Source organism: Terrapene carolina, unplaced genomic scaffold (assembly GCF_002925995.2).
Source record: "Terrapene carolina triunguis isolate 2854851 unplaced genomic scaffold, T_m_triunguis-2.0 Scaffold580, whole genome shotgun sequence".
NCBI classification, from domain to species: domain Eukaryota; kingdom Metazoa; phylum Chordata; order Testudines; family Emydidae; genus Terrapene; species Terrapene triunguis.
In genome coordinates, this window is record NW_020664931.1 from 9,958,773 (window position 1) to 9,971,531 (window position 12,759).

Sequence of the window (12,759 nt, forward strand, 5' to 3'; positions counted from 1 at the left end):
AAGGCCTGATGCTGCAGGTTTTCAGTGAGCCTCAGGAACTGCAGTAACATCTTCTGTAAGAAACTGCTTAAAAATGAAAAATTGTCCTAAATAAGCAATTTTCTATTCAGACACCTGTAAATCAAATATGACACATATATACTTGCCCTAGTTATCCTACTCTTAATTTTAAAAATACTCTTTTGGCTTTTCCAGTTAAAAAATGAGCAGCTAATGTCCATCCCAAGAGTTTATGAATGATAATGTTGAAATAGCTTCTAGAATGAAGTCTCATAAGCCTCTAGCTGTATTAATATTTTTAAATGGTTTAATATACTATTAAGAATGTCTGGAAAACCACTGGGCTATGGATTTTTATGTAACACTGTATAAAATTATCTAGACAATGACATTGCGAATACTAAAACACAAATAGACACCTATTACTACCACAAGATGGGGGTAAATTAGAGCTTACAATTAAGCAAAAGAAGCATTTGACAATGGACAGAGAACACTTTGGACTCCAGGGCAGTGCTTATGAGACTTGAGCAATGTACTGTATTTGCAGTTTTAAATACTCTAGGGTATTCTGGGTTTTGTGTGCTTAACAAGTTCAAAATTAGATGTTAACTTTTTCTCTGTTTAGCTAAAATTGCCCTTTGATTTGATTGCCAGCCTATGTACTGATAAGATATTCCTTATTATTCTTCTTAAATGTTTAATAGCTTGGCCATTTCAGGTCACAACAGGTGGAAACTAACATCTCATTTTATATTGAATGTGAAATCCTCCGTCTCCTCTGCCAGTGGAAAAAAATAATTAAATCCATAATCCTGATAATTATTTAATTTACAATATTGATCTAAACAGATGTGTGTTTAGAAAGTGTCACTTGTTAGTTTCAAAACTTAATTTTAAATATAAACATTGCCAAAATTATGGATTAATACAAAAGTTGTGGGGCAGCCTGGTGCCTGAGTTGATTGGTGACATGCACTGACAAGGAAGCCGCCTAGTTTCATGACCCCAGTGAGTCACAAAGCAGTAACTTTGTGAGTAGAATATGCCTCACTACCCACAAGCAGCCACTTCATCCCCCTAGTGGCATTGACATCCTCCATATTTCTGTTCAGTTACCTGTAGCTTAAAGGGTGTTGGTGCATTGTGGGATACTGTGAGAGGCTGGAGGGGGACAAAAATGTGGACCAGCCCATGTCCCCAGGAGAAGAAATAAAAATAAAAACAAATTGAAAGTTAGGACTAAATGACCCTCTCCACTTATAGTTGTTTCTTAACTAGTGAGGGAATGCAGTGGCAGTATTGCGAGCTGGGTCAGGCTTGAACTTAAGTTTGAGGACTGGTCTTCACTAGGGGGAGATCGACGCTGCTGCAATCGATGCAGCTGGTGTCGATTTAGTGGGTCTAGTTAAGACCCGCTAAATCAATGGCAGAGCACTCTCCGAATGACTCCGGCACTCCAGCTCCCCAGGAAGAGTAAGGGAAGTCGACCGGAGAAGAGTAAGGGAAGTCGACATCGACTTCAGTTATGTTATTCACGTAGCTGGAGTAGCATAATTTAGATTGACTTACCCCGGTAGTGAAGACAAACCCTGAGTTAGAGTCCAGCCTAGGACTCTTTGAAGCCAGATTTGATGGTGCCAAAAGTGCCAAGCTTTTCTCATGAAATTTCAGCCTAAAGTGGCAGAGTCCAAAGAACAACTGGACACTGTCTTTCATCTGGACTGGTCAGAGTGCCTAGATTAGCTGTTTTCATGAGATTTTGCCTGTATCTCGACCAGAATTTGAAAATAGGCTCTTTTCACTTTTGGAAGCGACCAGTACCAAATACACAAGTGGGTGTAGATGCAGAGTTCCTAATCCAACCCCCTTCCCTGTGCCTGAAATCAGACTGGGTTGTAAATCAAGGCTGTGGCATACATTTTGGCCTGTCTCCGGACTTCATAATGTGGGATGATGTGCTGAAGGAAGGCTGGAAAACATTAGGGCTGACAGTTTTAAGGAAAGTGTCCAACTGAGGACATTATGTTTATTTTGTGTTTCCGATTATTCATGCATTATCTCCTGCTGTTCGTTTGTCTTACCTCCGCACCACTCCCTATACAGTTTATTTAAATTGTGCCTCTCCCCTGCCATTTCATTCTGTTCCGCTGTGCAGACATCAGCAAAGTGAAGCATCCTGATTATATGCTTCAGAGAGCAGTCTTCTAATACACTGTTGTTTGCTGCCACCTGCACAGTGAAGTAAGGGATTAAAACAGCATTTTAAAGAGAAAAAAAAGGCAAAGGAAGGAGACTTGGCAGATGTGAAAGAGCATAAATAAAAGCAACTAGGAAGAGTAGAGAGAGCCAACAAATTAGAGGCAGTTGAAATTTCAGATGGAAAGGTCACTCCCCCAGATTCTGGCAAGTTGCTTTAATTTGTCTCTTTCAGAACCTATGCCCAGAAAGTTCTTGAAGTATCTTCTGCTTTTAGTGCTAAAGCCACGTAACTCTGAAGTCTGTTTTTACTCTAGTTTCTTGCATTTATTCTATTGACAGTTTTTTAAAAAAATGAAGTAGCAAAAATAGGCTAAGAATGAGCGATAAGGCAGTTTTATTTTTTGAAGGGAAAAGAAGTTCTAGAAACATGCTGTAGCGAATGTGGAGCCTGGCTTGGATACCTGATGAGGCATATATGCCTCTTCAGCTAAGGAAAGATGGGTTTTAGACCTGTGTTGTTTAGAGGCTGCTGCAGTGTGGCACAAGAATGTCTGACACTGAGGCTACGTCTTCACTACCCGCCGATCCGGCGGGTAGCAATCGGTTTATCGGGGATCGACTTACCGCGTCTCGTGAGGACGCGGTAAAATCGATCCCTGATCGCTCTGCCGTCGACTCCGGAAATCCACCTCGACAAGAGGCGGTAGCGGAGTCGGCGGCAGCGCGGCAGCGGTCGGCTTTCCCCCGTCCTCACCACCAGGTAAGCCGACCTAAAATACGCAACTTCAGCTACGGTATTCACGTAGCTGAAGTTGCGTATCTTAGGTCGGAACACCGCTGTAGTGTAGACCTAGCCTGAGACAGTACTTGATTCTAAGGCAGGAATGTGGACCCAGGCAGTTTCATGCTAAAGTCAAGTGGGAGTCCCCAGGGGCACCAGGATATATACTGTTAAATCAGAATGCAGGATTGTGGCCCTAGTTTCTAGTCCTTAAGCACATCTCTTCGACCAGTACGTCATGTACACATATATATTCAAGCAAACCTATAACTTTTGGAAGATTTGCAAGTGTATACTAACATTTTAGTGAACGTTGGACATTAAAAATTTAATCACTTTTTCAAAAGCTTCTTTCTTTAACACACTCATTTTTAAAACTGATTAATATTTGGATCAGCTTACTTTAAAACGTATGGATGGTTAACAAATCAAATAGAATCTCTTGCTACCCCTTCAGGGCCTGATCTTGCGAAGCATAGAGTATGCTACACTGCCACTTGCAGTCTGAGAGGAGCTGAAGGGCACCTGGCAGGACGAGGCCTTTGGTCACCAGAGCAAATGCTACTTTTTTGTTTCGTTGTATTGTAGAAACAGATGTTATGCTAATAGTGGCCTGTTGATCTTCTGCAGGAGCTGCTCACCTGCTGTGAAGAAGGTAAAGGCGAGATTAAAGATGGTCTGGAGGTGATGCTTAGTGTGCCAAAGCGAGCCAATGATGCCATGCACCTCAGCATGCTGGAAGGTAGAACTAAAACTTGCTACCGTACACTTGTGTAATAAATTCTGTAACTTCACATTAAAATATTCTCTGAAGTCAAAGAGATCTGAGGGAAAAGTGGAAATTTGTTTAGAGTTGCTTTCACTTTCTAAAGACATTGATATGCTTTCATCTTTTTGGCATGGAGTTATTTGGATGATTTCTTTTTATAAAACTATAAGGTAGCAGATGACAAAAATTATAGTAATATATCTGATTAAAAAAAGGATGTTCTAACATCTCGACATACAGCTATTTACAGCGTACTTACAGTTGAAACATTTGATTCAGTTCTATTCTAAGGGAACACACCTTGAGCTAAATAACCTCAGCTGCATTTCTCATCCAGTGTCATAACTTTTTTTGTCTGAAGAAAGTTCAAAAAAGTATGTAAATCCACCAGAGGTGGTTCTGGTCTATGTATCAAGTAATAATCTCCAGGAAGGTCGTTGCTTTCACATCTGTATGCTGTCTGTTCCATAACTGACTTCCGGTTCAAAAACAGTACATCTTTTGGCAGTTAAAAAAAAAAAAAAAAAAAGGGCAACATAAACCAATTTAGTCTTAGACATAGCCAGAAAAGCACAATCTTGTACACGCAGAATATAGCAGGCATTTAAGTTTGGATTCAATTGCTTACATATGCTTATAATTGACATTTGACCCAAAACCATTTCATAGTCTGTACATGATCATGTATTGCATAAAAAGATCCCCCATATACTTGATAACTTTGATGGAAAATCTGTTTCATAAAGCAACCCATCACAAATAGAGCTAAAAGCATGACCACAGCAGATTTAAGTTGAATATAAAGGATTTATCACAGATGTTTTGGCTAATATTTACATTTTCTTTGAAACTATTGTGACTGCAGGGTTGGGCCCTGTGATAGGAAACTGAAAACACTTCAGATGGGATTTCCAAAATCTCCTGAGTGACTTAGATTAGAGCACACCATGCATTGACTTTCAGTAGGACATGTGCTCCTAAGTGTCACTTCTGAAAATCCCCCACCTCTCCATATTCTTATGGAACTACTAAAGTGAATGAAAGTTTGCAGGATCAGTCCCAAAGTCCCGTGCAGTGTGAGCTTGAATGCTAAATGTTCATCCTTTACCATTAAGAGTATCTAGACTGACTCTACAGAATATTCTATTTCTTTCACAAAGGATATGTGCATAGTTATGAGTCATTCCCTGGTTGATGAATCTAGTGAGTGAACACGTTTCCTTTTGTCTCAAGAGACTCCTAAATGAACATCCTAATCCAACTTCTCTAAGATACTCTCTAGTATTCTACTCTCTACGTATTTCTCTATGTAAATTGTTTTATACTGTCATGGTAGTCGAGGCCCCATTTATCTGCAGCTTTGTTACATAATGTTTTACACTTAAACATAGAGTAAATGTAAATTCACCCTTAAATGATGGCGAGGGGACTTTACTACCACTTTTGCTGTGACCTGTGAGAGATTTCTGAGGTCTGTATTCTTTCTATAGCAGTTACTGAACTTCTTTTATTAAGAAAAGAAAAGATGCCATTGGTCTAGACTGAGAAGTGCACTGGTTAAATTGTGCTTGCCAATTTATAGTGGGTAAAAGTAAATTAGTTTAGAAGGAAACTGGTGTTTGAAGGCCAGAAGTCTTTCTTCAAATTACATTCCTCTCTTTTGAAAGAGAGATGAGCCTGATGGTGCTCAGAGTGAGTACCCTGAAATCTGAGGAGGTGTGGATCCCAACTAGAATATGTGGCTCAGGTCCATCTGTTCCCTAGAATTATAGTTAGAATAAATCTAGTTGGGCTTTTGGGGAAAGAATATGCAAATTTGTATTCGCTAATTTAAAACCGACACCTGTTGTCCTGGCTTTCTATCACATGAGATTAAAGTCTCATTTGGCTTTAGATGAGTCCAAACCTTCACAAGACAAAATAGTTTTGTAAGACTTCAGACTAAGGTGGCAGAAACCTTGTAAGAAAAGTTTAATTTCATGATAGGGGATGTACATGAGAAGCTGATTTTGGAGACACGTCATTTGGAGCCAGAATCTTACCAGAACAGTTCACAAGACTTTTCAGCTGTTGAATCAAAACATAAACTTGAGTTATGATTTGGTTTTGAACTGTAAAGCATACCCTAAACCAACTGGGATCAGAATAGCGACTCCTGGAACCCTCTCTGTTAAAAATACTAAATATATTTGAAAACGGAGGGGTGAGGGAATGATTTGGCATGGTATGTTTTTAGTGTTCTCACTTTTACTTTTCAGCTTCACATTGTCTATCTTTGCCTGTTTTGCAGGGTTTGATGAGAATATTGAATCTCAGGGAGAGCTCATCCTTCAGGAATCCTTCCAAGTTTGGGACCCCAAAACTTTAATCCGAAAGGGTCGTGAGAGGCATCTCTTCCTCTTTGAGATGTCCTTGGTCTTCAGTAAAGAGGTGAAGGACTCAAGTGGGAGGAGCAAATACATATACAAGAGCAAACTGTTTGTAAGTATGAGAAAACAACAGAAGATTGTTGTGTTCAAACAAATTAGAGTTCTTCTCCAAATGTAACCAAAAGTTATAAGCAGGTGTATTCAAATGACTTAAACGTGACTTTGAAACATATATGAAACTTTAGCTTTCAGCATGCGCCCACCCCCACCCCCACCCCCCAAAAAAATGCTTGAATTTGATAGTGTTGGATCATTGACCTTTTAAGGTAAGCAGTTAGGCTTACTATCTTGCCGTGCTTCTGTGAAGAGGTGTGTTGAAATGTTGAAGTTATTAGTCCTCATGAAACCTGTGGAGGTGACAGTGAATTTTAGGTTAGTTCAGTCCATAACAGTTTTGTATGTATCCATTGTACAGGTGATTGTTATGTAGGATGCATTTTTATAAGACTAAATGAGTTTTTAAAAAAAGGATTTGCCTGACACAGAATTATTAGAAGTAGTATTTATAACTGCTAACCATTGCAATTACATTAGCACCCAGATCTCCTGATCAGCTCTACAAAGATAAAAGAAGAGTCTACCTGTCCTGAAGCGCTTGCAGTAGGCTTTGTAGAACACACAACTCTGTAGTAACAACTTCAGTGTATGTTCTGTTCTTACAGGGCCTATTGAACCCTTCCTGCAAACAAATATTTTATTGGCTCCAGATAGTTCTGTTTATGGTCTATTGGAAAGATGTAAACATAAATCACTGTTTTAATTTCTAAAAATGCCCTTATCATATGCTTTGGCCAGATTTATAAAGGTTACAGAACTGAGACTGGGATTTTTAAACGGAGCATAAGGTAGATAAGTAACTCACTTTCTTTGGCAGCCCTAGTCTAAATCAATAATGCAGACCATGGTTCAAAAAGTAAGACGTATTCTCTCAGTTCCTACCCTATCTACGCCACACTCCTATCAGCCCCACTCACCTGTTAATCCTTCCCTCTGGAAAAGACTTGGAGAATAACTACAACATGTCCTAAACATCAGCTTTGAAGTGAGGCTGGTAACAAATGCCCTCATTGAGCACAGTCTACTTTGTTGCCCACGTGAAGCTGACACCGGGAAATCATAAGTTTGAGCACCTCAGGTGATCTCAGCTGCTAAGGCTTTATCTGGGAATAAGAGCCACATGTAGGACAAGTACTGAAAAATAAACTCTGGCTCTTGCAAGGTTGTCATTTCAGTTCCCAGCTTCTCTTAGTAGCTTTCAGAGCCAGAGTGGTTGCTGGGAAAACACTGTGAAAACTGCTTCCTTACACGTACCAAAAACTGTCACTGTGCCTCAGTTGTGACGTACCAAAAACAAAAAAAGCTCACCCCTGCTATCCTTGTCTTCAGAACATCCTGAGGGCACAGCCTGCCAGTCATCGCAATCTGTAGGACCTCTATTGAGACAACCAAACTCTCTCTTTTGTGATCTAAACTGTGGTTTGATTTGAAGTTTTTAGGGATGAGAAGCTGGTGTATTAACCCATTGAACCGCATAAAGTCAACTTCTGACCCACCTAAATGTCAGTAATGAAATGTTAGGGAACAAAATGGGATTCGTCATTAGTGCTAACGTCTAAAACAATCCCAGAGCTCTGCTTCCTGCCCAGTGTTGATGTTCTCATGTTGCTCTGTGCCGAGTAAAGAGAGTAAGCTGGAGTTCGTGTTGCTGTACAGCAATCCTGCCTGATATCGGATATAGAATGCATCAAGTAAATTAAAAAAAAAAAAAACTTCAAGATCTAACTGGAGGAACAGATTGAAAATGTAATAAGAGTTTGGAGTCAGAGAACAGGGTTGTATGATAGAGCTCCAAGTCCTACAACAACTTCTGCTTGTTTTGATCTTAAAAGCCATACATATAAATAGTGTTCTGTCAGCTTCCCTGTGAAATGTCAGCACTTTCTGTGTGAAATTAACTATCTTGTACATGTCAAAGAAACAGATGTGTTAAGAGTTTATACCTGGATGCATCGGTGAGGCTGCCAGATTTTTCACACTTGCTAGGAATAGACAGTGTATTGCAGAGGCGGGCAAACTTTTTGGCTTGAGGGCCGCATCGGGTTTCGTAAATTGTATGGAGGACCGGTTGGGGAGGGGGTCGTGGCCAGCCCCCACCTTCTATCTGCCCCCCCCTCCGACTCCTGCCCCATCCAACCCCCCTGTTTCCTGACGGCCCTTCTGGGACCCCTGCCCCACCCACACACTCCCGCTCCCTGTACCCTGACTGCCCCCGGACTTCCACCGCCCCATCCAGCCCCTCCTCTCATTCCTAACGGCCCCCCCGGGACCCCTGCCCCATCCAACCACCCCTTCTCCCTGTCCCCTGCCTGCCCCCTGCCGCCCCATCCAACCCCCATCCTTCCTACTGCCCCCCCCGGGACCCGTATCCCCATTCAACCCTCTATTCCCCCCGCCCCGACCCCTATCCACACCCCTGTCCCCTGACCACCACCCCGAACTCCCCTGCCCTCTATCCAACCCCCCCTGCTCCATGCCCCCTTACCGCGCTGCCTGGAGCACCGGTGGCTGGCAGCACTACAGCCACACCACCCGGCTCGAGCCAGGCCACGCCGCTGCCACCACGCAGCACAGAGACCGGGTCAGGCCGGGCTCTGCAGCTGCGCTGCCCCAGGAGCTCACAGCCCCACCGCCCAGAGCATTGCGCTGGTGGCGGAGTGAGCAAGCTGAGGCTGCGGGGGTGGGGGTGGGGGGACAGCAGGGGAGGGGCCTGGGGCTAGCCTCCCGAGCCAGGAGCTCAGGGGACGGGCAGGACGGTCCCACGGGTCGGATGTGGCCCGCGGGCCGTAGTTTGCCCACCCCTGGTGTATTGTCTTCCTGCTGTGCAATCCCACATCATAACCATCTGGCCTTTGCCATTATTAACCTATGAGAGGGAAACATTTCTGTGTGCTTATGGAAATGTTAATCTTAAAGGCAGAACTAGGATTAGGGCTTATGGAAAATGTTCTGTTTACATTGGTTTTGTCAAAAACCTCAGTGTTCTGTGGAAAACTTTTCACACCGTGTTTCCTTTCCATGGAAAATGTTGAATTTTCATAGAAAAATTAAAAAAAAATTCTGCTGAAAGCTGATTATTTTCTATTTCAGATATTTAGACAGAAAGTTGATATTTTCCCTGGAAATTTTTGACAAAAATCTTTTTTTGTTTTTGTTGTAATTTTCCATGACGGCATTTTCTAACCAGATCTAATGAGGATATCGTCAAGATAATACTCTGGGGATTAAGTTGAAGAAAGAGAGCAAACCCACTACCCTCACCCCCCAGTAATACAAAAGTACATTGCTTGTCTCAAAATCAGAGGATTGATTACTTAATTACTACATGTAACTCAACAAAAAGTGAAATTAAAGGAATGCCACCACCTGAAAAACATGCAACTGTTTTTTATCCAGTATTGTGACAAGTAATAACTGAATTACTGTCAAACAACTGAAAGGGGTTGGAGGAAAAAAATATATTTTCCTTTTATTTCAGTTTCACATGGTACACCTTACAGCACTTTATGAATAAGCAGTTTCTTGGAGTAGATGGAGGAGAGACATTAATTTAAAAATATAGAAAAATGTGATTTGTAAATTTATAAAAATTGGCAGGACTTGGAAGCAAGTGCAGTACCTGAAACTACAGTCCTTCTAAATTATTTTTTAAAACTTGACTAGAATTCAAGTTGTTGTCTTAATAACTAAAACTTATACTCAGAACTTGCTGCTGAATATAAATTATTCCATTTCTTGTCTTAGTTTGAGACAAGCAGTGGACTTCTGTATTACTAGGTTTTATTGTTCTTTTCTTCAAATAGTCTATTTCATGTTTATATTTCTGCCAGTACCCTGTATAAATTATCTGATTTCTTTCTAATATTTCTATCCTCTGAGCAGTATCTGAGGATGGGGCTTTTCAACACCAATGTCCCTATGGCACCCAGAGGATTGCTTTTCCAAGTATCACTTATATTAATGACTTTTTAAAGTTCACTTAAAAATACTTTTCTGATATTTTTTAATTGTGATGTAACTTGTTAATATACCCTTCAGTATTTGCACTGTACAGCATGTTGGCACATGCAAAGATTGTTCCTAGATCAATGAAATATATTTTACACTTTGTTTGAAATAAAAGTGCTTTACAAACATTAAACACCCTTATGAGGTAAAAAAGACCAAGTTTACAGATGTGGATGACAAAGCAGTGAGTCTAACTGATTTGACCAAGGCCACAAAAGCAAGTAGTGTTGAAATGCTACTAGAAAAAAATAGTGCCTCCCATGCTCTGGCTATCCAGTGCACGCTACAGTCATTGTGTATATGCTAATAGTGCTTTGTCTCCGTGTGTGTGTGTGTGTGTGTGTGAAGATAGAGTTTCCATTATGCATTTAACAATTTACTTTGTTACTTACACTTAAGTCATGACCCTACATAACAATTCAGAACCCTCACCTTTGACATTTAAAGAGTCAGGCATCTTGCAGTTTGATTTGTATTTCCTAATTTATTTGCTAGTCCCCTTGGATTAAATCCTATTTTGTATTGCTAAAGGAGAAACTAATTGACATTTTAGATCATACTCCAATTGGAAAGAAAAAACACATTATTGGATGTTCAGTGAACAGGAACTGAGGGATTGGGGCGGCATCGCCTCATGTATCCGGGGAGGGGCCACAGCCATGAGGATGAATGCCACCCCTCTACAGAAACTGCTAGGCAAAAATCTCTGGCTCCGGTGTGCGCGCACACCTACTTGGCATACACATCTGCATCACATCTTGAAGAACCACAGTTACTTGGAAATGAACTTGGCGGTTACTTACTGTAAGTAACCTCCCAAGTTCACCTCCAAGGTCATGCAATTTCTGGATCGCTTCCATTATTGCAGAGGGAAGGAAACACATTAGAAGTGATTTCTTAGGTAGAAAGGAGATTAGAATTTTAAACATAAAGAAAAAACTTCCTCTTGTTAATCCATGATTTCCAGGCAAGAATATTATCCCTTACCTGCTGTAATAATTGCCATTATCTCTAACTGAAATAAGTGAGGACAGCAGCTGCTTGACTTCTAGCCTGAGAAACTGACACTTTGAATAGAGTAATGAGGATTTGGGTGAAAAATCAGAACATTGAATTTCTGACATGTTATTTGGTGGTGTAACCACATATTTATTACGTTGTATACCAATGTTGGAAGCAGTTTGCTGAAAATTGTTTTATTTCTAAGCAAAAAAGCCAACAGATGGGGTTCTCAAAAATGCCAAAGTGGAGAGGAACTTTTGAATGCGCAGAGTGATTTAGGAGTATATGTTCAGCTTAGTGGAATAGTTGTCTTTCTGTGGATACGGTGCAAAAATTATCATAGAGTCCTAACCAATTTTTTTCACTTCCAGACTTCAGAGCTGGGTGTCACAGAGCACGTAGAAGGAGATCCTTGCAAATTTGCACTGTGGGTAGGAAGGACACCAACTTCTGACAACAAAATTGTGCTTAAGGTAATTTTTCAGGGAGGCATTTATGCTTCCTATATCAGTTGCTTGACTGTAGATCTTTATACATTGCTGTTTAAAACAAACAAAAAATAACCTCTGTGAAATTGTTTGCCTATGGATGGACAGCCTCTTGTGCCAGGTAAACTTACCTTAACCTTAATTAGGGGTGGTGTATATTAAATCTTAATGGTCCTTTAGATACTGGGAGAGTCTGTGCAGCCCACCAAGGAATAAGCAATCTTGTTCTCTCCTGTAAATTTGAGAAGAGTGGAAAGCTGTTTAATTTGTTTACTTTGCTTTCCTGTTGGGATTTAAATCCTCTTGCTTGAGAATTTAAGCCAGCCGCCAACTGATGGAGTCAGGAAGAAATAAACCCATGGACAGGCTATTCCATAACTATCAGTTATAGGGTTTGTTGTGCTTTGTAACTGTTACTGCTTGCTGATGGACGGTGTGCTCTACTAGATAGATAACTAATCCAATCTAATGTAGCAATTCCCACGTTTGGGTAATATTATCCTAACTAGGCTAATCTTGTGCACGATGAGCAATGTGGAAGATGTGACTCCTACTGTAGCCTGCTAGTAAAGGAAAGATGTGAAATGCTGCGAAGGAAGTGTTAAACGATGTTTAAGCCTGATCTGCCTAAAGCCGAGTAGAGTGTTGTGTGTGAATGGGTGAACACTGGGGAAAGCAGCCTCTATTATTTATCCTGCATCTCTGAGAGGTGCCAGTACTACAAGAGAACTGAGCAACGTTTCAGAGGGGGAACAGCGAAGAGGACTTCAGCAGCTAGCAGAGCTGTAAGTGCTGGTCATAATGCCCAGGTTCCACGAGACGTGTCCTCCCACCGGACAGAAGTCTGATAAACATGAGCAGGCGGCATTGTGATAGTGCTGAAGATCGTTCTTGGATTAAACCAGAGATAGAGGTGCTATGACAAGCCTTTTGAGAACCAGGCTGTGAGCTCTAAACTGAAAGAACAACCTGTAAATTGTGAATCTAGGGAGCATCAGAAAGCAAGGCCTGCAGCAGAGCGAG

General features: G+C 41.1%; 1 protein-coding gene across 1 annotated transcript in view; it reads left to right on the top strand.

Moving 5' to 3' along the window:
* TRIO (trio Rho guanine nucleotide exchange factor) overlaps positions 1 to 12,759 on the top strand; it is a 307,445-nt gene that overhangs the window by 166,460 nt on the left and 128,226 nt on the right. Inside the window, exons 28-30 of the mRNA XM_029913308.1 lie at positions 3,614 to 3,725; positions 6,043 to 6,233; positions 11,620 to 11,721. Of these exons, the coding sequence (XP_029769168.1) occupies positions 3,614 to 3,725; positions 6,043 to 6,233; positions 11,620 to 11,721 (405 nt within the window). The remainder of the gene's footprint in view (positions 1 to 3,613; positions 3,726 to 6,042; positions 6,234 to 11,619; positions 11,722 to 12,759) is intronic.